At 49.6% G+C, this 25916-nt stretch overlaps 1 protein-coding gene across 1 annotated transcript in view; it reads right to left on the bottom strand.

Annotated features, from left to right (window-relative positions):
• LOC119108911 (proto-oncogene tyrosine-protein kinase receptor Ret) overlaps positions 1-23736 on the bottom strand; it is a 92604-nt gene extending 68868 nt beyond the window's left edge. The window contains exons 1-4 of the mRNA XM_037232456.1: positions 23704-23736; positions 23349-23514; positions 17413-17538; positions 10280-10398 (exon numbers count right to left, since the gene is read on the bottom strand). Of these exons, the coding sequence (XP_037088351.1) occupies positions 10280-10398; positions 17413-17538; positions 23349-23514; positions 23704-23736 (444 nt within the window). The remainder of the gene's footprint in view (positions 1-10279; positions 10399-17412; positions 17539-23348; positions 23515-23703) is intronic.
• Positions 23737-25916: the final 2180 nt, after the last annotated feature.

Below are 25916 nucleotides of genomic sequence, written 5' to 3'. Positions count from 1 at the left end.
GCAGGCCGACGCCACGCGGCCTATGGAGACCGCAAGACCGTGCGTTCAGGCTGTTGTTGCTACGACTTGCGAGCACGTATGCTCAAAACCATACTACGTAGCTTTCTTCAGTAATCAGTTCTGACCGAATCTTTAACATTTTAGGGCGAAAATGGATTAGCTATGTTAATACAAGCTTGGAACCCCATTTCATCTACAATCTACGTTCAGGGACTGCTCAATATCCCTGAAGAAAACAGAAAAACAAGTTATTGGAGCCTGTGTGACAATTATTGGACCACCTTTTGCGATCAGGGATGTTGTTGCGTCAATGACGGTTTATGTGCTGATCCGGGGCAAACTGCGTGGGTCAGAAGACTTGCCATGTCAGGGAGGGGAACAATATGATCTGATATATCCTTTAAATGATCTCCGGATCGACCAGGAGATTCCACCTTGTGCTGGTAGAATGACAGCCAGAATACGCTTCGCGATGAGACGGAGTAGCCTTTTAGCTCTTGACCGGAACCGGCAATGTGCCCCCGATGGTCTTCTCAAGGGGCCCTTTGCCCGGAAGGATATGCGGGGCCTGATTATTGTTGAGTAGAGTGGAGGTCTCATTATTGTTGAACAGAGAAGGTCGAAATTAATTTTTTTATAAAAAACGAACAGGGTCATCTCATGTTTGCCTAAGGACGTTTAATTTTTTTAGAATGGATTGCTGAAAAAGTGCATCAAAAGGTTTGAACATGCCCCGCTCGCAACCTCGAGAGCAAGAACAGCGATGGTCTGGGCTGCAGCTTCCGTAAAACCAAACGGCGTCGGCCACTGCAAGTCCCACCAGACAGCGGGCGCCGTGTTAATCTGTCTCCGGGACAGATTGATAGTTACAGAAACACGAAAAATATAGAATCTACCTTTACTCTTCTAGTTCCCACCATCAGATTCAGATCCCTTTCATTTTCTACATTTGTGATGAGCTGGAGGGAGTCGAATGATAATTTAGGAACCTTGTCTTCTAGCTGTTGTCCAATCTCAGTGAATAAGTGGTTAAATTATTCTGCGATATCCGGATCGTCTGTGATGATCTTATCATTAGCCCCAATAATCCTGGCTGGATCTGCATCCTTTTTTGTTTTTAATTTATGAGAGTGTGTAATGTTTTCCATGCTTCCTTGGAGTTCCCAGAATGTTTAGTGAACTCTTCACTTTGTTTTTTTTTTGGCTAGTCTTAGAGGTGTACATAGAATGTTACGGTAGGAAGTGTATTTTGCATTATTTTGGGACTGGGGTGCTTCAATTTCTTTTCGAATAGCTTACTTTTATGTGTAATTGATAGAAGAAGTGCAGGTGACACCCATGGTTTGCGTGAGCTGGTTTTTTCGAGAAATGTGCCTTGTGTAAGAAAACCTGGTGATCCCAGCATCGTAAACATTCACAATTTGATTTGCAATAGCATCAGGTTTTGGCTCATTTTCAATATCACGGTGATCAACAAAGAATTGTTTAAATTCTTCCAGCCTTCTGTAATCAAGTGTGGCAATAGGTGTTCTAACATCAGGGGAGTGTGTGCATGAGGCATAGTTCATTGAAGCAAAAATGGGGAAATGGTTAGACAATTCATGAAGGAGGATGCCTGTATGCATCACTTTTGATAAAACATTGCAAAATATGTTATCTAGAAGAGTACATGATGAATAGCAAGATCGAGTTGTCCTGGATATTGTAGGAAAAAAGCCATTTGAACACATGTTAATGACAAATCCTTGCACATTAGGATTGCTATCAAGTGAGAACAGATCAAAGTTGAAATGGCCAGTAATAAATGTTACTCTGTTATTTTTGAAGCCAAATTAGGCATTGCTCTAGCTCTGAGTTGAAGTGGTGTTTGTCAGTGTCGGGTGACCTATAAATTTGGCAAATGATAATATAGCATTATCACACAGCAGTTCAGCACAAACCACTTCAGCTGTAGATAAAAACGGATTGCTAAGTTGTATAGGATGAAGATGATCAGCAATGTATACTGCCGATCCACCACCTACCCCTTTTGATCAACTGCAGTAAAAAGCCTGGTATCCAGGTAAGTCATAATGAGATTCCAAAGCTGCAGACAGCCATGTTTCAGTTATAGAAATTAAATGTCATGTTATATCAGTCTGGGCAAGCACACTACTTAAATCATCCTGCCTCTTCAGGATTGAGCGAATGTTCATATACATAAGGTTTAGTACCCTGATGTTATGTGGAATAACAGTTTTGACCTTTTCAGGTAACTAAAATGTGCATGTGTCTCTTAGTTTTTGATAATCATCATATGACAGTGAAGGATCACTACCGTCAATGTTTGAAGCAAATGGATTAAACACCTTATTATTTGAGGTTGAACCCATATAGTAAGGTGTTGATGGAAAGGAAGGGAAAGAAATGTGGATGAGCTAGAATGAAGGTCATAGAGAGAGTTCAGAAAAGGGAGATGATGTTAATCATTTAAAGATGTTTTTGAATATGATGCTCAAGACTTTAAAACGAGAAATCATGTGTTGAATGATGGATGCCAAAGACAGATTGTGTTGATGGGACTTTTCTGCTAGTCACAGCTTCAGCATGCAGGCATGACATGAGAACATGTGCAATGAGCTTGATAAGTACTTAGAATGAACACGAACATTATCATGATCATGAGCAACGTAGGCCACCAAGCCAGGCATCACTGGGAAATTCCTCTTTACTATAAATAAGACATTACAATACAGTAAGCTGTATTTACACCGCCATCAATTAGGGTGACAAATCCATATCAGATTAGAGGGCAATGCCACTACAATTAGCGCAGAATTATTCTGGCCGTCCAGGGTATTTAAAAGAAAAACAAAAAAACAAACCTACATTCATTCCATGATGCCCCTGCCACCCAGCTGCCCATAATAGAAGTAATTAAGCTCCCATCTGGGCTTGGTGTGCACATAATGTACATTAACCCATCATGGAGTTAACTTCAGTGAGACAATCATTCGCACGGGTTGAACAGCAACCATTCACACTGGTTAAAACAGCCCGTGTGCAGGGCTAGGTGCTTTTCATCACTCATGCGCACCGGTTAAAACAGTCTGGCACTCATTTACACTGGTTAAAACAGCCCGTTGCCAGTCTAGGTGCCCTTTGGCACTCATTCATACAGGTTAAAACGGCCCGTTTCCAGGCAAGGTGCTTTTCAGCACTCAAACATGCAGGTTAAACGGCCTATAAACCAGGCTAGGTGCTTTTTTACAAAAGCATCCACGCATTCACACATCAAATTCAACATGTTTTATAAGCAGCTAAGTGAATGGCTGAGTCACAGAGCAGCCTGGGAGGCACAAGATATGGCTTAGAACGGATTATTCACCTTATGTGCTTATCCGAGCCAATTCCTGGTTCATAGACACAGCATGAATCCATACATAAAAGTACAAACGGGATGCCCTGTCACAGGCGCAGGTATCCAGCGCAACCCAACATGGTGACATCTCAAAGGCTGTAGTGTCATATGCCAGTTCTCAAGAGAATCACAAATGTATGGGCAGTAAACTGAGGAATGTGCCAGCGGTAGCCTAGCCGGGTGAGATTATTAACCAATGGACTCACGACTTTTTACAACTTGAAAGCCTAGTCTCAGATCCAGCCCGCCTGCCTTCAACTGTTACCAACTCCTCAAGATTAGCAATTCTGTTTAGCACATTACCAGCAGGAATGCGGTTCAGGGTCTGAGAGTATATGAACCTATTCTGGCCTGCTACACTTCTGTTCGCCGAGGAGGATGGCATGAGTGAGTCTGTCATGGCTTCAATGATCTGCTCATGTGTGAACCATGGCTGTATGCGTGCATATCCCGGGGCGTGTTAAAAATGTAAACAGAAATTATTTCACGGTAGCTTCCGGTTTCTGTTCTGGTTACAACGTAAATATAACAATGAAACGAAGAAAACCGTATCCCTTGCTAACAAGTAAACTATATCCGGAGATGTTTTTTGTGGGAGGGGGATCACCATAAAGGAGGCTTTTGTCAACCTTGTGTTTCTCTTAGCAAGGCTCTGGCTATCCCCTGCCTATGCAAAAAAGCAGATCAATCCATCTACGTTGATTAACTGGCAATTAAATGTCCGTTGCCCCAATTTAAAACCTAAAACAGGCAGCTTCCCGGCAACATTTTTCTTGGATGGTGTGGTGTTAAGGGAGGATGACTCGAAAAAAGTATACTGTTGCAAGTGTCCAACACATATTTTACATTCCAATTAATGGCAATGGTGATCCAGAAATGTGCAACAAAGCAGCCATACCATCAGTTCGCGGTCAGTCATTCGGAGATAGCCGGGCCAGGACAGTGGCCACCGACGGCGGACGGGAGCATGGCTCAGGTAAGGAATATATGACAGAAGGGCCTTCATTCTGTGGCTTGGTTTTCAGAGAAGAGTCTCCAACTATATGGTTTTTGTCACATGTTTTTTTTTTGGCAGTTTCAAGCTTTCGAATTGGTTTCCTCCTAAAATGCCGTGACAAGTCTTATCTCCTATAAAACAGCCAGCGAAATGAAGGCGCATGCAAAATCTGTTGTGCTGTAAGCCATCGAATCACTTTAAAAAATTCTCACCAGCCTGTGCTGAGGCCATATTTTGGCATCTACCTTGTGGAGACAGGTACCTCCTCAACGACCCAAAATGTCTACCCGCTCGTGGAATTTCGGTTTCCCAGGAAAGGCAACGTTGGAATGGAGGAATAATCTTGGGAAGCTGGATAGCCTTATTTCCCGAATGACATAGATGAGTCGGATAGACAAGAGTGTGCACCAGTGAGAAACAGCTCTAGATGTTCATCTGGAATAGCAGTCATTACATTTGAATAAAAAGCGATAACCTCCATCTCTACCCCCTCCCCCATTCACCGGGCTTGTCTCCAGGAAAAATTCCTGAATTACGCCCTGAGATTGACACGGCTTTTGAAAACCTCCTACGCCGATGCTTCCAACGTTCACTCCTTCCAACGTTCACTCTCTTTTCGCTCCGTGGCCTACACAGCATACACAGTCTGCACAGAAGCCTGCAGTAAGCAGAGACTAAAGCTGAAGCTGAGAGCCCCGGCCTGGCCAACGCGTCGGTCCCGTCGCACCTGACAGGCCGGCTCAGACATGCACTCCATCAGCGGCGCGGCACGAGCAGCGCAAGCGGCGCCAGCTGGCGTCGCCCACGTCGAACGTGCCGACACGAGTTCGACCGACTTCCCAGCGGCGTAACCCCGCATTCGGCGCAGGCCACTGCCGCCAGTCCCAAATCCGGGATGTCTGCCGCCGAGAGTTTGCCTCTTCCGGTCGGGCCAATTAGATGAGTGTCGATCAGATGACGCGGATGGGTTTGGACCAGGTGATGAGGCAAACTTTCCAACTATCAGGAAGCCATGTCCAATATCCCTGATGTGTGTTGGTAAGATTAGATCCGCAAGCCGAACACTTCGTGGAAAATCGCCGAGGATGCCGAGCGATGCCCGTGAGGTCACCAACAGCATGACGTCATCAACAGCGTGACGATGACATGCCCATCTCAAATCCCAGGACACAGTTAACCGGTCAATGGGGGTTTACACCACGCAGCGCCTACACCAGCGCTGTCACGTATCCCAGCAGCCGGCGGCAGGGTCGCCGAACGGAGCAGCGCCTACACCAGCGCTGTCACGTATCCTAGCAGCCGGTGGCAGAGTCGCCGGGCGGAGCAGCTTCTACACCAGCGCTGTCACGTATCCTAGCAGCCGGCGGCAGAGTCGCCGGGCGGAGCAGCGCCTACACCAGCGCTGTCACGTATCCTAGCAGCCGGCGGCAGGGTCGCCGAACGGAGCAGCACCTACACCAGCGCTGTCACGTATCCTAGCAGCCGGCGGCAGAGTCGCCGGGCGGAGCAGCGCCTACACCAGCGCTATCACGTATCCTAGCAGCCGGCGGCAGGGTCGCCGAACGGAGCAGCGCCTACATCAGCGCTGATTGGTCATCGCCGAGAGGCCCTGACCTGCGCTCTCGTTAGAACACGGCCAGGTGTAAGCTCGAGACGTTCTCCGAGTTTACATAGGCTCGTGTTCGGGGTATCCTGACTAAGTGCAATCAGGAGCCCTCTAGGACTAAAGGAGAGGAAGACGCCCGGGAGGGGGGTGCTGCGCAGTTAGTAAGTAACATTGGATTCTGCTGCGATTTCTGTCGATAGGCCCACTGACTGAAAATGGGTAGCAGCCCTGATGATTTGAGCGACGTTGCAGTGGTTACTAGTGCATGAATATAGCTGATTCACACGACAAGTCCCAGGGAACAGCGCACCGAGCAGCGGGGAGATGCGCCCGGGCGCTGCTGCCAAACGAGGCATTTCAGCAGGGTCAGGCTGCAGGCATTGGACATCGCTTTCATCGCCTTGTGACACGTGCATGACCACCACTGGCCTTGTGACATGGGCCTCACTGGCCTTGTGACATGGGCTTAACAACCACTGGCCTTGTGACACGGGCGTAACGACCACCGGCCTTGTGACATGGGCTTGACCACCAGCCTTGTAACATGGGCTTGACCACCACTGGGGACAGTGCTGCTCCGCCCCCAGGAACTTTTGGTCACGGAAGTTCGCCCACAGCAACTTGTGCTAATGTAATGCGTTTCGGGGTAACTCACGGCCCCCTTGAAATATGAGCGACTTAGTAGAACTGTTAGCACAACGGAATAAACGGCGGGGATGTTTTGTGTATATTTACAGACTACGAGCAAAAACACGACGATTTACTTCAACGAAAGACAGAAGAAGAAAACCAGAAAGAAAAACGGTTGCTGCCCTTCATGCACGTCGCACAATGGTCCGGAAAGCGTAGCCCACCGAGGAAGCTGCTGACATCATCGCGCAGGACGCCGTCCGCCGGAGGACCTACGGTAGGTTCGAAACAAACAAGACTCCCAGTCGCAAGTACACACTAATGATCAGCACGAATGAACAGAAAATTTCCGGCGAGGTTGGCTGTAGGTAAAGTCAATCCAGCTGTCCGTTGTTTGATGCATCGAACGTCGTAATGGGAAGCCACAATGTCAGAATAATTTATCGTAATGCATGTCTTGCGAACAGCTCAAATGTCTCAAAATGTACCACACGGCACGCGATTACTTAGAAGAACAATGCAATATGATACATATGTGAATATGTCCTTTGCCGAAATCATTTTGAGCGTTATGCGCAGGCTGAAGTCGAGGCTGACTGGAGTCCAGTAACCTCAACCTTATGGCCACGTCCTAAGTCTCCCAAGACCATGAAAAGGGACGTAGCTATTCAATAATCAGCTGCAGTGTAAGAGGACTACCTACAGTATTGCTTTTTGGGCGGGAAACAAATGCCCATGAAATCTCACACATCTGACTACTCTGCAGTCATTAAATCTCAGCCATTTGACCGCTCTGCAATTATAAAATCTCAGACATCTGACCACTCCGCAGCACACCGAGCACATGTCTTTGAAGAAATGCATCAAGTTAGAGGAATGTATTTGACCCACCACGGCTTCCATGAAGACTGGCTCCTCGCGATTCGGGACGGTCCACACATCTTTTCACAAGAGGAACAGCAGCAGTACTTCTCAGGGTAGCACTGCCAGCACTGGGCATACATGATGTAGTGCTCAGTGCTTTCCTGACACATACTTTCACGTCTGACACTTCTCCTGACACATATGATTTCACCCCTTACCCATCTGCCACTAGGTCGTTATCTTGTGACCTGTTGTGGCCTTCACATGATTACACTCAGACATATGGCCACACTCGGCGGTTTTCCCGGCACCATTCATGACTATCTGCTTGCCTTAAGCAATCGCATGTATTCAATGGGCTGTCATGTCATGTCATTGGGGCTTTACGATGCACTCAGCTGCTAAGGCTATATGGCGTCGTCTGCCTCTCACCCTGGCAGGAAGGGCGGGCACCGCAGGGAATCAAACCCCGTACCTCTGGTTTCCCAGACCCGCAGTGGTTAACGCAGACGCGTTGACCACTACATATTCAATGGGCTGTCACACACTGACAATAACCCACTGTAAATATACAATCAGCCATCATGCGCCAACAACCTCCCCCCCCCCCCCCCTCTCCCTCTTCCCCAACGCACACAACTCACGACCCATAAATGCATGTAATCCCACCCTCAGTCTTTGAACGAGCAAGCGCAATCTTCGTGCCGACGCAACAGGCCGCAATATATTGTGGAGCGTTTATGAGTTTGCCTCCCCCCCCCCCCTCCCCCAACCACTCACATTCGTGGCGACCGCTGCAAATGGACGGGCTTCGCTGCTAATTAACCGAATGTTACGCCTACGCTTCGCTGCTACGATGCTCATAACGCCGCCTGCTTCCAGCGACAGCTCGCTGGGGGAGGGGGAGGGGAGTCCGGTATCGAGCGGGGAAGATCCGGTAGCACCGGAGCGCTGGTGTGCCCGTGCGAGGGTCAGTTCCGGCTGGGCAGAGACTGTCTTTGAGACGCCTCTGATGAGCAGGCCCCGTGCTCAGGAACTGCCTCTGATGAGCAGGCCCTGTTCTCAGGAGCTGTCTACACGGGTGGGCGATGCAGTCAGCTGGCCGCACTAAGAATTGAGCGGTCGTCGTGGTGACTACGCACGTCATCGCATCGCACTAACGCACGTCATCACGTCACGCTAGGTTTGTAGAATCCGCCCCAATCCGGTTCGCATCTTCGGATGCAGTTTGTATCGCAATTAGATTTTCTGAAATTTCCGAATCCAATCAGTCTGGTTAAACTCAGAAGCATATGCGTTTACAAATCAGCATCGATCTGTATAAATGTCATCTGTTCAGCTTATGGACATTACATATTGGATCATTGCATCTCGTATGTGTTTGTGTATGACGTACATGCATGTATACGTTTAAACTTAGAACAAATGCGAAATATAGGTCCCAATTAGCTCAATGCTTTCCAGTAACTTTCAATATTTTGATTTTTCGTTGATTTGCAATCAGCTCAATACGTGTAGCGTGACGATTTCTAAATTACGGTAGGTCTTAGTCCGTGCCGGGTCCAGATTGTCTTGCCCGACCCGATCCGCCTCGCCGATCCGTTCGCCGCCCGCGAATCCGTTCGCCATGCGCGGATCCGTTCACCGTCCGTGGATCCGTTCGCCGCCCACGGATCCGTTCACCGACCGTGGATCCGTTCACCGTCCGTGGATCCGTTCGCCGCCCGCGGATTGATCCCACTTGTCCGAGCGTTCCAGCGGTGACTTGCGGCTGCTCTATCAGGCATCCATTTTTGGAAAACTGCTTGTCGCGCATGTAGAACAAATGCATCATTCGTTCCCGTTTCGTGCGCTAATTTTACGAACGTGATACAAGGATAATAATGATCATGATAATGAAAATAAGACGAACAAAGAACAGGATAAGAATAAGAATAAAAGTAGGAATAAGAATCAAAGTAAGAATAGACGTAAGAGCAAGAATAAGAATAACGCTTGTGATAATCACATCATCATCATAAACACTTATAACATATCGTCATCGACATCATCATTATCATCACCGTCATCCATCATTATGATGCCATCGCATGCAGTAGCCGTCCATCCAATCTGTCTCCATCCATGCGTTTAGTAGTTGCTCCTTTAATGTAATGACATCAAATGACACGCCTATTGTGTTTTTTTTTCACCTGCGTCTGTCCGGTCGGGAGCGGCTTACCTTGCATTTCTGTCTCAATGTCCCGCCCCCCCCCAAAAAAAAAATACAAGCGTCTGGCTTAGCGCTTCGTGCGCTGGCCTAAACATTGCTACCTAGCCATCCGAGATGAGCCCTCGATCGCTCCGGTCTGTCACCGCTCAACCTACCCGTCCTCACAACATTTAAGCTTATGATAATATAAGCAGAAAATCGTCATCTACTACCATTGCTTAAATTAGTCTGGCTTCAGTCCCAAATACGGTTGCCGTTTTTTTATCCCCATGTAACTACCAGCAGCACCGTAAAGGCTTAACGTCCCTGAAAACGTCATGAAACATAGCGGCCACGTGGGCTCCAAACGGTGCCAGCGTTAGACGGGAGCCGAGCCCAGGTCATGAAACATAGCGGCCACGTGGGCTCCAAACGGTGCCAGCGCCAGACGGGAGCCGAGCCCAGGTCATGCAACATAGCGGCCACGTGGGCTCCAAACGGTGCCAGCGCCAGACGGGAGCCGAACCCAGGTCTCAGGCTCAGATCCGCCGTGCTGCCACCTAGTGCAGGGCTATTCCGCCCCTGGCTTACCTTACTGATGTTCCGCCGTCCGCACAGGTAGACATCGTGGGCCAGGTCGCGGTCGTCGTACAGTTCTGGGCCGTGGTCATTGCGGTCCAGCACGTCCACCTTCACGACCTTCTGCAGGCCTGCGCGAAAAGGAAGCTTCAGCTTCAGCTTCTGCTGCACAGTGATTTTGTCCCGCCTCGGTTGTGTATGTATACCGAGGAGCCTGGCTTTAGCCCTGCGCGGCGTCGCAGGACGAACCCACCGAGGGAGGGAGGGGGGGGGGGAGGATGGAAGGAAGGAAGGAAGGAAGGAAGGAAGGAAGGAACGAAAGAAAGAAAGGAAGGAAGGAAGGAAGGAAGGAAGAAAGACAGGAAGGAAGGAAGGAAGGAAGGCATGCAGGGAGAAGAAAGGAAGGGGAGGAGGGGAGAAAATGTGAGGTGAGGGAGAAGAAGAAAGAAGAACAAATGGGGATGACAAATACCAAAACAGAACATTATTTAGAGATGGAGTCAGCGCCTCTGAGACCAACAAACATTTTTTCAGCATTCTGAGGTGCAAGTGTCACTATCCAAGAGCTTTGTTATTTGATGTACAGGAGATGCGGAAGAACTGTCGCATAGTCCTTCTCAGCAAAGTCGTTCCCAGCACATTCGTTCTCAGCGCAGTCCTTCTCAGCATCTCAGCATAGTCGTTCTCAGCACTGTTTTGCTCAGCTCTGTGACACAGCGCCCTATCCTTTCGAGTACGATCCACCGCTACAAGAAATCCGCAAGTTCACCTGCCGGGCCCGGACACCTGTGACAGTCAAAGCACAGCACAGCACAGCACAGCACATCACAGCACAGCCCAGCACAGTACAGCACAGCACAGCACAGCACAGCACAGCACAGCACAGTACAGCACAGTACAGCACAGCACAGCACAGCACAGCACAGCACAGCACAACACAGCACAGCACAACACAGCACAGTGAAGTGAGTGAACACAACACGCACCTCGCCACGCACAACACACCACAGCACGGCGCAACATAACACACAGCGCGCACACACAACACACACACACACACACACACACACACACACACACACACACACACACACACACACACACACACACACACACACACACACACACACACACACACACACACACACACACACACACCACACACACACACACACACACACACACACACACACACACACACACACCCACACACACACACACACACACACACACACACACACACACACACACACACACACACACACACACACACACACACATAACTGTCATCTGAAACCTGCCCCACTGAAAGTCACAGTGCTCATGCCAGCCATCACAATGTGACGTCACAACACCTGCCATCTTCTCCGCAGCGACGTTAAGGCACACCCGTCACTCGCCACACTGTGACGTCTCACCTCACGTGCCAGCCGTCACAGTGCTGCATCACTACCTATTTTCCAGCCGTCATGCCGTGACCTGACGGAACGTCATTCACGCCGGCGTCCTGAGTCACTCCCTGGGATGTAGTTCAACACCAAATGGGTCCAGCCTTCAGGCTGAGCAGGCACAAACAACATCTAAGCGGCCGCTCTGCTCTAAGCGACCGCTCCGCTTTAAGCGGCCTCCGCTCTAAGCCACCTCCGTTCTAAGCGACCGCTCCGCTCTGAGCGGCCCCCGCTCTAAGCTGCCGCTCCGCTCTAAGCGGTTCCCGCTCTAAGCGGCAGCTCCGCCCTTTATCGCTCACTCCTGCAACAGCGGGACCACCGCGGCCGCTCAACATTCAAGAACATAAATCTAACTTCTGAGCAAGCACGCGGCCATGATAACTTCGGAAACATCTGGCGGCGAGTATCTGCCTATGAGATCGACACATGACCATAAAGGAGATTGGTTACAGTTAATGACGTCGGAACGGCCCGAGGAAAGCCCGTGACGCATACCAACGCTGTCGATAGGGTATAGGCGCGCGATGAAAGTGTGAGTAGCGCAGATGGCGGGCGTGTCAGGCGCACCACGGGGACATCCGGAGCCAGCCCTGGCCCTCGTCATAAACACTCTGGTCTGCTTCACAGCACACAGCTCACATCCGGAGCCAACCCTGGCCCTCGTCATAAACACTCTGGTCTACCTCACAGCACACAGCTCACATCCGGAGCCAACCCTGGCCCTCGTCATAAACACTCTGGTCTACCTCACAGCACACAGCTCACATCCGGAGCCAACCCTGGCCCTCGTCATAAACACTCTGGTCTACCTCACAGCACACAGCTCACATCCGGAGCCAACCCTGGCCCTCGTCATAAACACTCTGGTCTGCCTCGATGGCCATCCTTAAGTGCTGCGATGATCCCGCGCCCCGACCCCACCCGTGGTATCAGTCGGGAACAATGACGGCCGAAATCACTATGCACCACTTTCTTCGACCTAAACGCTTTTTTGTGGAAAGCATGCCCAAGTAATAATACAGCAACGTACTCTAGGTCTGAATGCCGTGCCTGGAGAAAACCGTGCAAGATCCCAGTGGTCATCTAGGCGGCCATCCAAAGGCCACGCGTCTTCTGTCTGTGGCGGGCCTGGATGTGTGTGTGTGGGGGGGGGGGGGGGCAGGCCATCTCACATTGTCCGGCGTGTCGTCATTGGCGGCATGGAACAGAAAGGAGTGCCCCAGGGCATTCCGTGACGCTTGTGACGTCACGGTCTGGCGCCCTCGTGCGCCAGGCGCTGGCTGCTTTAGCTAAGGCTGGTCGGTGACAGAAAACTGTCAAAAGCTTTGGGCAGCGCTTTTATCGTATGCGTGAGGTTATGAAGAATCTGAGGAGGTCCCAAACAGCTGCTTCTAGGTCAGCATGTTTCTCAAATGCATGCGAGCTTCCATGGTGTTGAGAATGCTGGGATAAAGCTCGTCAAGTCATAACTATTGGCCGTTGTCACGAAAGCTATTGGCCGTTGTCACGAAAGCTATCGGCCGTTGTCACGAAAGCTTGCGTTGTAAAACTTGTTGTAATTAAACGGAAACTTCAGCATTATCTATTGTCGGCACACACCTTTTAGCACTGATTTTCGCTTAGAAATGCTTCACAGATATGTAAAAACATGTCTGTAAAGATTATTTGCTAAAATTGCGGTTGGCTGGCTTTAAAGAAGATTACATTTTCATGGGCTGGTATGATGTCAGATCTTTTCCTACAGAACCTTTGCAAAACTTTATACAAACAATCGGTGGCTTCTCTGACGTCTGACGCAGGCGCGACAAGACAAACTCCCATATCCTTGTAGCGTCCCTCTTCATATGTACGCAGTGCCTGCAGAGCTTATTTATAGTACTCTTAGAGCTTGATTACAGTAATTACAAAGCTTACAAGGCTTACATACCTTAACATGATCCTAGATGAATGGTCCTTGAATGAAATTCTCCCCCAAACCCGCCTTGCTTCACACAGCGCAGATGTAAACATTAGTGCCGCGGCCAGCATCCAACGGCCTCGACCGATTCATATTAATGACCTCCAGGCCTAGCACATTCGTAACATTTGGGGGAAATAAAAGCATGGGCTGAAGCGTGTGAAGTTAGTCAATGAAGGCCAATGCCAATGAAAATCAATGCCTATGAAGGGCCTCGTTTAAAAATTTAAAAACCATTCGCTGGATGCACGTGGTTTATCCATTTCACGTTTGTGTAGTTGCATGAGTGCAATACTGTCCTGGTCACAGTGTTTGTTTGTACCGTTGCATCTGGGTGCAGTGCATGCGGTGTCCAGGTGCTGTGTTGTGGGCGTCGCGCCCGCGCCATGCACCGCACACCGCGCCGCTTGTTACGGCCGCTCCCCGACCGCCGACGCTGCGGGCTAGTCTAAGTCACGTGGTCGAGCGGAGGTTAGGCACGGGGCGCGGGACGGGCGTCAGTCGGGTCCCAGCAGAGGTCAGGCACGGAGCGCGGACGGGCGTCAGTCGGGTCTCAGCAGAGGTCAGACACGGGGCGCGGACGGGCGTCAGTCGGGTCTCAGCAGAGGTCAGGCGCGGGGCGCGGACGGGCGTCAGGCGGGTCCCAGCAGAGGTCAGGCGCGGGGCGCGGACGGGCGTCAGGCGGGTCCCAGCAGAGGTCAGGCACGGAGCGCGGACGGGCGTCAGTCGGGTCCTAGCAGAGGTCAGGCACGGAGCGCGGACAGGCGTCAGTCGGGTCCCAGCAGAGGTCAGGCACGGGGCGCGGACGGGTGTCAGTCGGGTCCTAGCTCCCGACTGACGAGATAAGCGTTTTGTATGTCCCCTCTCCTTCCTTTCAGCCGCTGGAAACGGCTGAAAGGTTTGTGCCCTACCTGACCTACAGCTGACGGCTTGAGGCACTCCCCGAGGGCCGCAATCTTTTCCTACTACCAAGCCCTACTGGTGGCTCAATGGCAACGAGGTCCGCTGCTGCGCTGGCAAATGTGTACATAGAATGATATTGTGCATTGAATGCAAAGCCTGATTGGAGCGAGTAATTTAGAGCGGTCGCCAAAATAACATGGAGTGAGTTCATGCCGTGTCTGGCACAACAATACTACGAACCAATCTAGCATCTCACAAACATTTAAAAACTTTAAAACTGTTCAGTTGCCAGGTCTTGCTGCTTTCTACGGAGCAGTTTGGAGCAAGTCGCTGGAAGCTCCGGAATGTTCTCTATCGGGCCATCAAACGCCCATGTATGGATCCAACTCACGGTTTGTGCGATGCCGCTCTGCACACTCGGGACATCTACTAGATGTCGTCAAGCTGCGTCCACCGCTTGCTTTGCGGCGCGGAGATGCCACGCGGTTGATTTCTGTGAAGCACCACCCCAGCCCCATAATATGCCATTGATGTTCGTATAGCACCACCCCAGCCCGATAGTATGCCGTTGATGCCTGTATAGCACCACCCCAGCCCCATGACATGCCGTTGCATCTCAATGATGTACAGCATGTTCTGGCAAGTTGTTCAAAGTTTACGAGTGTTGGCAATGCTCTGCGTGCAGGGGGCCAACACCCAGCGTTGCCAGGGCTTCGCGGCACGTTCTTTACGGCCTGGTCTATGCACAACTTGTTTCCACTACATACACGGAAAGGATATCCTAGTTTTATGCCAAAACATGCGTTCCTGCATCGCGCACTGCGACTAACACTGGTACTTTCCCTTTGATACTTTGGGCGGAAATTTCAGTAGTGGATCATAATGAACGTGAGAACCGGTTCCTGGTGCGAGCTTCACGGCAACCCGTGCAGCCGCCGGCGCTGTGTGTCTGGCAACGGAGAATCTGCACACGCGCCCGCAGACAACGCGCATTTTCATTTAGTGAATTAGATAGCACGTGATGTTTTCAAACGCTTGGCAATATTCCTTCCAGCGAAATGGTGAGTTAAGTGACATTCAACGGCTTTTGGCTCCAAATTGGCAGTTTTAGCGGTAAGGCGAGGTCCTAAACTTCACCTTTGTCGACGCTGAAATAGATCCATCGAGTTTTACTCGACGCTCTGAAGAAGGTCGATGCGGGCAAGGTACTGATATAAATCGCTTTTAGCGTTGATTAAATCGCAGCTCGCCCTGGGCGAATTCATCGCCGAGTATGAAATGCAGACACGATGGCCAGCTGTCGACTAGGAATTCAGAGCCCATAGGCAATGCGGGCCATGGTCAGCGTGACAGACCAAAGGCCAATGCCGTTCCCGAGAGCGCCTCATGTCCATTCCTACTGAGCGGATGCAGGCTACAATACTGGCAGCCGCACTGCTTATGTTGTAAGCCTACTGCTTTCAAATCGTCCCTCCAAAACTTGCAATGCCACTTCTGTAATAGAATGAGGCCACTGAATGACTGGGCAGTCCGAGGGAGCATCTGGCCAAGGTGTTTATGAATTATTTGGTGCTTCACATAAAGACGTAGGCCACACAACTGTAAAATTTCCTCCCTTACGTACTTCCTACTTCCGACAACTATACTTTCGTACTATTTCCGTCAACTATCTACTATTTGTAAATACCTTGTTGCATTTAACTATGCTAAATTTTAGTAGTAGCGCGCTATATCACAATAATACCACACTATACTTATCATCCTAGTGTTTATACCATGTGATATTGCAGTTGCACTACATTACACCAGTAATTTATCATATTGCACAAACGTTTGTTTATATTATAGTGCTACTTTACTGCCTCATTCTTCTGTTTTATGCCACTATTTACCGTTCCCATATACTGCATTCGAGTAAGCAACAGCCCAGCGACGTGACGTTCTTCGCAGCCAGCACCGGCACAGATCGCTCCGTCACAGACGGCGTTGCCCCACAGACCTACCTGTATGCCGTCCGGTGATGTCACAGACGGCGTTCGCTCGCAGACCTACCTGTGTGCCGTCCGGTGATGTCACAGACGGCGTTTAGTCCACAGACTTACCTGTGTGCCGTCCGGTGATGTCACAGACGGCGTTAGTCCACAGACTTACCTGTGTGCCGTCCGGTGATGTCACAGACGGCGTTAGTCCACAGACTTACCTGTGTGCCGTCCGGTGATGTCACAGACGGCGTTAGTCCACAGACTTACCTGTGTGCCGTCCGGTGATGTCACAGACGGCGTTAGTCCACAGACTTACCTGTGTGCCGTCCGCTGACGTCACAGATGGCGTTGGCCCGCAGACCAACCTGTGTGCCGTCCGATGATGTCACAGACGGCGTTCGCTCGCAGACCTACCTGTGTGCCGTCCGGTGACGTCACAGATGGCGTTGGCCCGCAGACCCACCTGTGTGCCGTCCGGTGATGTCACAGACGGCGTTCGCTCGCAGACCTACCTGTGTGCCGTCCGGTGACGTCACAGATGGCGTTGGCCCGCAGACCCACCTGTGTGCCGTCCGGTGATGTCACAGACGGCGTTCGCTCGCAGACCTACCTGTGTGCCGTCCGGCGATGTCACAGACGGCGTTAGTCCACAGATCTACCTGTGTGCCGTCCGGTGATGTCACAGACGGCGTTCGCTCGCAGACCTACCTGTGTGCCGTCCGGTGACGTCACAGACGGCGTTCGCTCGCAGACCTACCTGTGTGCCGTCCGGTGATGTCACAGACGGCGTTAGTCCACAGACCTACCTGTGTGCCGTCCGGTGACGTCACAGATGGCGTTAGCCCGCAGACCTACCTGTGTGCCGTCCGGTGACGTCACAGGTCATGGTGAGCAGAAACTCGTGTTTGTCGGTCCGCTCCAAGCGTCGGACTTCCACAGTGGAGCCGTTGGCGATCAGCGTGCTAGGGTCCGGGCTCCAGTCTGCCGACAGGGCACCAGATCAGGTCAGGGCAGGTTAGGTCAGGGCAGGTCAGGTTAGGGCAGGTCAGATTATGCCAGATCAGCCCACGTCTGGTCATGCCAGATCAGGCCACGTCGGGTCATGCCAGATCGTTGGGCGGCATGTCGGGTCATGTCTGATATTACCGCCCGACACTGCCATGCTACGCAGCATGTGGTTGTGCTATATCAGCCGAGCTGCTAAAGGGCAGGCGATCACCTCTGCCGAAATGGCCACCTGGTAACCACAGTGATTGTTTTAAACGATGGCCTGTGAAAACGGTTCAAACAAAAATACGGTATAATTCGTTCCTCAAAATCCAGTGTTATATCCCAAGCCGGAAATGAGCACCCCGTTTGCAAACATGTTTAGACAAACATTGACTACTGAAGTGAAAGGAACACTATTTTGGCTTGCTTTGATCCCGTTTAAGGTACTAAGACCGCCCGAGATGGTTTAGGTCCGGATGTGCACAAGGAAAACAACATGTCACGGCCCGCGAGCTGCACGTGTGTAACTTGTTGCGCAGCTCCACTCCACCTCGAAGCCAACCGTTCTCAACAGCTGCTGCTGCTGCTGCTATTTGCTTAAAGGCATTCAACGTGGTTGAAAATCCACCCCGTCCCGCAGCACAAGTTTGAAAATCCACGCCTTCCTCGCTAGGCAATGCCCACATAAGCCCGCTTAGACTAGCCCACCGAGCTTCAAGTATTTCGCCTGCTTAATATTTGTAAGTTGTTACCTGTATGTTTGTATAAACCCATGCATAATTCATTTACATCTAGTTGAGAACAACAGGAATACCCCCAAAATACAACGATCAAATAGCAAATACGTTCGTTATATATGTTCATTTCACGTTATATATATATATATATATATATATATATATATATATATATATATATATGTGTGTGTGTGTGTGTGTGTGTATATATATGTACATATTAATGCATGTATATTCATTACATATGTTCAACAGCATCATGGGTTAATTCACACACAGCTGTTTTTTTTTTTAGTTTAGCCAATCTCTGGCTTAGACAAAAAGATTCACCTTCTCCACACCGGAAATAGACAGGGTGAGGCGAGCCAAGGTCATATGTACACACAAAACACTCCTGCCAGACATGGCTCACCATCGTCCTGACGTTACGTGGGCGACTAAATAATGATGATGTAACAACATGCCCTCGCTGAGCTTTGTAGAGCCTGAATTGCAACATAACCGCTCATATCTCACCCATTTTTTACTATTCCATGGAAGAAGCATATTGTTATTAAATGCTTCAAATTCCCGTAAACTGTGCTTAAGAAGATGTTCACTGTTCCAAGGTTCGGTGATAGCTTGCAGGTCTTATCTGTATTCCAGCATATGAGGATGAAGCTCGCTGAACATGTTTCTGATACTTCTGGCATTTGCATGGACCGCCCCAAGTTTTCATGTACCTCTTTGGCTCAGCGTAACACAATTTTGAATTTTTGTACCCCGGTGTCCTATGTTTCCCCTCCCATCCCAAGAAGCTGTTTTTCCTGAGGAACACGTTCGTACACCTTACTCAGGACGTGTACACCTTTCTCAGAGAAATGGAATCTATCCGTCCTATACAGGTCTCTGCGACTAAAACACCTGCCTCACTCATCTACAAACGTGAAGCCAAGCTCATCGCAACGTTTCTGCACCTTATTATACTGAACTTACATCCTGTTGCGCTATTCTACATTCTTTGGATTAAAGCCCATTTTTACAGCCAACGATTTCGTTAACCGTGAAGTGTGCTGAATACAAAACGTGGGATACCCTGAGAGCGCAACCTTCATAGCTGAGTTCTCAACTCCAGATGTGGTCTGTGCCGCCATGTTGCTTCATGTGACTATACAGACGTGCGGTTACTGTACAGACAAGGCCATGGCCGACGTGCGGTACTGTACAGACAAAGCCATGGCCGACGTGCGGTATTGTACAGACAAGGCCATGGCCGACGTGCGGTACTGTAGAGACAAGGCCATGGCCGACGTGCGTACTGTACAGACAAGGCCATGGCCGACGTGCGGTACTGTAGAGACAAGGCCATGGCCGACGTGCGGTACTGTAGAGTCAAGGCCATGGCCGACGTGCGGTACTGTGGAGACAAGGCCATGCCCGACGTGCGGTACTGTAGAGACAAGGCCATGGCCGACGTGCGGTACTGTAGAGACAAGGCCATGGCCGACGTGCGGTACTGTACAGACAAGGCCATGGCCGACGTGCGGTACTGTAGAGACAAGGCCATGGCCGACGTGCGGTACTGTAGAGACAAGGCCATGCCCGACGTGCGGTACTGTAGAGACAAGGCCATGGCCGACGTGCGGTACTGTAGAGACAAGGCCATGGCCGACGTGCGGTACTGTACAGACAAGGCCATGGCCGACGTGCGGTACTGTAGAGACAAGGCCATGGCCGACGTGCGGTAGTGTAGAGACAAGGCCATGCCCGACGTGCGGGTACTGTACAGACAAGGCCATGGCCGACGTGCGTTACTGTACAGACAAGGCCATGGCCGACGTGCGTTACTGTACAGACAAGGCCATGGCCGACGTGCGGTACTGTAGAGACAAGGCCATGCCCGACGTGCGGTACTGTAGAGACAAGGCCATGGCCGACGTGCGGTACTGTAGAGACAAGGCCGTGGCCGACGTGCGGTACTGTACAGACAAGGCCATGGCTCACATCTATCTGTGTCCACATCCTGACAACTATTTGGAGGCTTATAGAAAATTCCAACACGTAATTTGTTGCCCTCAGCATAACCAAATCGACACAGGGAATTCTACGTTATCGCTTTTCTTCATACTATCTATGATTTCACATTTTATGGTCCGCCTTATATAGACTAGTATTCTGCCTCCGTTTTCCCTTTTCTTTGAAAAGTAAACGTAGTATAACCAGTTGCTTTAAATTTCTGTTAGCCGTCCCAAAAAGTGCTCACTGTCCAAGAATTGATGATGCCTACCAGATCTAAACTTTATTCCACCATGTGAATATGGAGCTCGCCAAACTTGTTTCTGGCGGTTCTTGGATTTGCGCAGAAGCACCTACATTTTTCTACACTTTTTTGGCTCTCTGTTCAGCAAATTTGAATTACGACTCTCGATGTGCTCTATGCTCCCTCTCCCACCCCAAGAAGCCCGTTTCCCTGAAGAGCATGTTCGTACATCCTACTCAAGACTTGATCAGCTTTCTCAGAAAAATGGAGTTCATCTCCCTGTTACGGGTCTCTAGAACTGAAAAGCTATCCCACTTGTCTACAGACTTCAGGCCAAGCTTGTCACGAAGTTTCTCTACTTTAGCGTTGGCCGCTAGCACCCTGGAACTCTTCTCAGGAGGCGCTCCGGTCCTAGGCATAATACCTGCTTCTACTGCAGCTTCAAATCTAAGGGATCTTCTGTCGGTCCTTCGAGGAAGATGAATATTCATAAGTCATTACAGAACGACAGGGATATTGTAGGCGGGCTTAATAGGTTGCTTTCTTCAGTTTTTTTTACAAGGAGACTACGAGATCTCCTTGGTAGTGGGAAAAATATGACTGAAGGCAGTCTTGTAGATTTGACGGTGACTGAGGGTACGGCAAGGGATAGCTGAAGAAAATCAAGGTTAATAAGCCGACTGGACCTGACCAGCTGTATGATAGAGTGCTGAGCGAATGCGTTAGCACTTCAGCTTATCCTCTTTGGTTAGTACCTAATAAATTATTAAGTTTCCTAGAAGTTAACGAGGACTGGCACAATGCCAACGTAGTACCAATGTAAGCCAAAAGTTCTGCAACTACGGAAATATCAGCCTAACCTCACAAGTATGTAAGATCTTAGAGGATCTAATTAAGGGTAGCATTCAACCACACTTGATAGGTATCAGTTATAAATCGCAGTCAGCATGATTTTCTTTCCGGGAGTCCTGTATGATCAATCTTCTTGAACCCATGGAACATGCTAATAATCAGATATATAAAGACAGTGGTTTATATGTTGTTTACCTAGTTTTTAGTAACGCATGCGTTAAGGTGCCTCACCCGTGTCTGATATATCAGCTAAAATTGCGTAGCATTGAGGAAATTGTTCTTAGCTGGGTGAGGGCTTGGCTTTGGACAGAAAAATGTAGTGCTCAGTGGCACCAAATCTCAGTGGGGGGCTGGTAGAGACTGGGTTTGGTTGGACGGGGTTGGTGTTGGATCATTTGCTCTTTATTGTTTTTGTGAATAATTCCGAGAAAGGATTAGGGAGTAAGGCGCTAAAACTTCCTGACAACATTGAATTGGGAGGGTTGTCGAAAATACAGACCAGGTGAACAGTGTTCAGTTTGACTTAAAGAAATTAGTGAACTGAGCTTCTTTTTGGCAGATGTCGTCCAGTTATGGGCAGTTCTGTTATTGCATCAGGGCAGCTTTGGCAATGAGGTCATCAGCTATGAAATGGGACGCCCGTGTTTTGACCAGATCAAGGAAAATAGTTCAAGGCAGTTCAGCCAGTTCAAATCAAGGCAGTTCTGTTTTTGCATCAGGTCAGTTTTGGCAATGAGGTCATCAGCTATCAAATGGGACGCCCGTGTTTTGACCAGATGAAGGAAGAAAAGGACTTGGGGGTTATCATTTCCAATGATCTAATGGCTGAAATGCAATGTGGGGCCGCTAGGAGCGAGACAATTCGTATGCTGGGACTTTTGAACAGGAATGGCCATCACAAAAGCGGGAATGTTGTCAAAAAGTTGTGCTTGGTCGATTTTGAACCACACCTAGAGTATTCTGTACAGGTGTGGTCCACATGCTTCCAAAAAGATATAAATGGGCAGGGAAGAATGCAGCGAAAAGCAACTAGAATGATAAGTGGGGTTGGCGGCTTAGATTATAAGGATTGGTTTAGAGTCTTGGGATCGCGTTCACTGAAATATTGTAGACCTCGAGGGGATCTGAGGGAGACGTTCAAGATTATGAGAGGAATAGACAAGGTAGAACTACACTGACACTGCAAATTAGGCCGATATTTAGAAAAAAAATTATTAAGTTCACAAATGTTGCGAGAAGAACTAGAAAAAGGCAAAAGTCATTTAGTGCAATAATAGTGAATCACTAGAATGGCTTGTCAAACGAAGTTTCTGGAAGTCCCTCCCTGGCAACATCTGAAAATTGTTTGGACAGGTTCTATCAGTCTAAAGATCTCATTTATATATAAATCCCTGAACCCTAAATCCTCAACTCCTCGCCGCCTTTTCTAAGCATTGCAGTATAAAGCTGTGTTGTGCACAGTGCCGCTTGAACAAAATATCCACCAGGGTTCGCAACGAATCCATGTGGAAGAACGTAGAAAGAATCATCAAAAATGTGAGCACGCAATGCCCTCTGTTTTGCCTTTTTGCACACCTTTTCATGCACGCCACGAAAGGATCCGGATTAGGTCCTATTAGGTCGCACTCACGTTGACACCTGATCGGACTCGAGACAACGTTTAGCCAACATGACTCGACTCCAACGCTCGTCAACAGTGTGGGGGCACTGCCCACTTGTGCTCCCTGCTCCCATATCTATGATCCCTGCTCCCATACCTGTGACGCGCCCACCTGTGCTCCCTGCTCCCACGTCCGTGACGCGCCCACCTGGACCTGTGCTCCCTGCTCCCATGTCTATGACGTGCCCACCTGTGCTCCCTGCGCCCACGTCTGTGACGTGCCCACCGATGCACCCTCTTCCCACGTTCATGACGCCGAATATGACACTACCGACGCCGTCATCTGCTCACCGGAACAACAGCCTGGACTCACCGGAATCCTTCGCGGGCTGTATACCGAAGCGGTAACGGGGCGCCCCGCAGGCGCCGTGCAGAGGCGAGGCCAGGTCCAGTCGGAAGGGGGACGGGTCGGCGCCGGCCGGCGGTGTCGCGAACCACCACAGCTGCGCCAAGAACGTCCAGGCTCCCCAGCACAGCTTCTGAGACAGAACGGCAGCCAGCTCAGAGGGGAAGCCGGCCAGCAGTGCGAAGAACTACCAGCCGAGAACCACCACAGACCCTCACCGGGACCACCAGCGGAAAACCACCACAGGGACCACCACCGGGACCACCATCAGGCCCGCCGCAGACCAATGTCCGGTTGCCGCGCGCCATCACCAAAGTCTTGCCTGGCGACCCGCCAGCGAAACGTCCAGAACCATTGCGCGCACAAAGGTCGGAGGGAATGTTCCACCTTTGTAGATAATGCAGCACGCAGCAGATGTGATGAAAGCAATTCCCTTATAACTACTGGCATATTTTAAACGGCACCCGTCCAGGGGAAGTTGACTTCCCCCCTCCCCTAGGATCTCACATTTCCAGATGCTGTATGAGAAAATCAAAGACACCGTTTGGAAGGTATCGTCAGGTTATAAAGAATGCAACCAACATTTGTGACCTTAGGTCAAATATGAAGTCACCAGAGGCCCCGAAAAGTGAAAAACAGTCGTTAGGATGGTTGCAGTTAAAATTCATGTTAACACTTCAACGACAATTTTGAGGGCACGGAGATAAATGTTAAGGCTGGGGGAGTCCGATCCAACCATTTTTGTTCCCCCACATTGGTCAGGTCAAATCAGGTCAAAATTGGTGAACCAGTAACCAGCAAATACGATACGTTTGTCCATAATGTCCTTCTAAGTTTATCTTACAAGGTGCAGCTGTGGAACAAAATTATTCCAGACAAGAATACCATTTTAGAATGGCCTAGAGGTTAGAGGTCAGCTTAGGTCAAATTAATATACCATGCAGATGAAAAATGCCAAGTGCTAACTGGGTTTATGTGAACGGCACGATTCTTCGTGTGGTCAGGAATGGTACATTGCACAAATACAGGCACTGAAGATCGCATGCCTCTTGTTTACATTACAGTCTTTTCGATGCATGACAATGTATTTGTAACAAGCTTATAACAGGTGCGTTGGTGCATGATGTTAGACGTCATCAGCTTAAAATACAAACACAGTGAGGAAGTGGCTAAAGGCATCGCATTCTTTTGTTTAGCATCTCCGCTACTGGCAGACAGGGTATTACCCTTGGATGACTTCATATGACCTTAGATGATCCACTGTGACCTCATTATGCATTTACTTTTTTGTCGAGCCTTCGCATGCTGCGTCCGAAATTGCCTAGTGTAACGGCTCATTTTGAGCTCAGCATGTTTTGCAGAAGGTACCCATAAAGATACGCCATGACCTGTGCCAAGGTTTCATGCTCTGTGGTTATACGCTGGCTGCGCATGGAGGTTAGTATTATTTTCCTCATATACAACTCAAAAACGAAACAAAAGTGCCTACTTTATGTAAGATATTATATATATATATATATATATATATATATATAATATAATATGGTATTATAAAATGCGTACTTTTTGATTGCACTGTATGATAGAAAGAAGTTAGTTCTTTTTCAGATACCACATCGAACCAGAGTTTGCCATTGTTTTCCAGTAATTTGCAGAGGCAAGATGTGAGCGCTATGGGACGATGGTCGCTTGGGCCCTCACCTCTCCTTCCGACCTTGAGCAGAGGTACAACGATGGCCCCTCTCCATGCCAGTGGAGAGTCATCCTTTTGCCACATGTAGCTGAATGTGCTGAGAAGACAGCCCAGTGATGAGTGCGGGGGTGACGGGGCATCGCGCTACGAACGCCATCGGGACCCTATGCTACGTCGCGAAGAGTTTGCTAGCCCTCTTCAACTCAAACATGGTGACTGGGTCGCTGTAGCTCTCAGAATCCTTTGGACGAAAGGCCAGGAGCGACGACTGGCACTGCCTCCGGTGTCGAGTAAAGCCGGGATCGCATGTGTGGAGCTTGCAACGTTCTGAAAAAGTTCTTGCTTTTTCATTTGCAACCTTAATAGGGTATGTGAGGGCGGCACCTGGTACTACGAGGGTGGGGGGCAGAGGCGAAGAGCAGCCCCTGCCTGCGGTTCTCTGTGTTCTGCTCCTCACATGGTTGGTATTGGTGTGTCGGTTTACACCGAAACATCTGTTTAGCAGCTAAAAATCACGCGTCGGGCAACAGCTCTGAACAGCTTCAACGAAATCATATTTGCTTTAGTCGGGTTATGGGTAAATTCCCTGATAGCGCGCTCCCTAGCCTGTATCACTTCCTTGCACTTATCGGTACACCAGGGGACAGGGGACGACCGGGCTTACCAGTTGTCCTACAGGTATTTTTATCCGCGGCAGACAGCACAGCGGCAGTAAATGACTTCATCAGTGTTGGGGCAGAATCAGTGTCTTTGGGTGTAATGCTGATGCTACAGCCCTCTGCAAGCCTGTCCCACTTGGCCGTGTGCAAATCCCACCTCGTGGGTTTCGTGCCCAACTTCAC

The sequence above is a fragment of the Pollicipes pollicipes genome, unplaced genomic scaffold (assembly GCF_011947565.3).
Source record: "Pollicipes pollicipes isolate AB1234 unplaced genomic scaffold, Ppol_2.1 Scaffold_7050;HRSCAF=8361_pilon_pilon_pilon, whole genome shotgun sequence".
Lineage (NCBI taxonomy): Eukaryota > Metazoa > Arthropoda > Thecostraca > Pollicipedomorpha > Pollicipedidae > Pollicipes > Pollicipes pollicipes.
The sequence above is the reverse complement of the archived record's forward strand: the minus strand, read 5'-3'. Positions and strand labels throughout refer to the sequence as shown.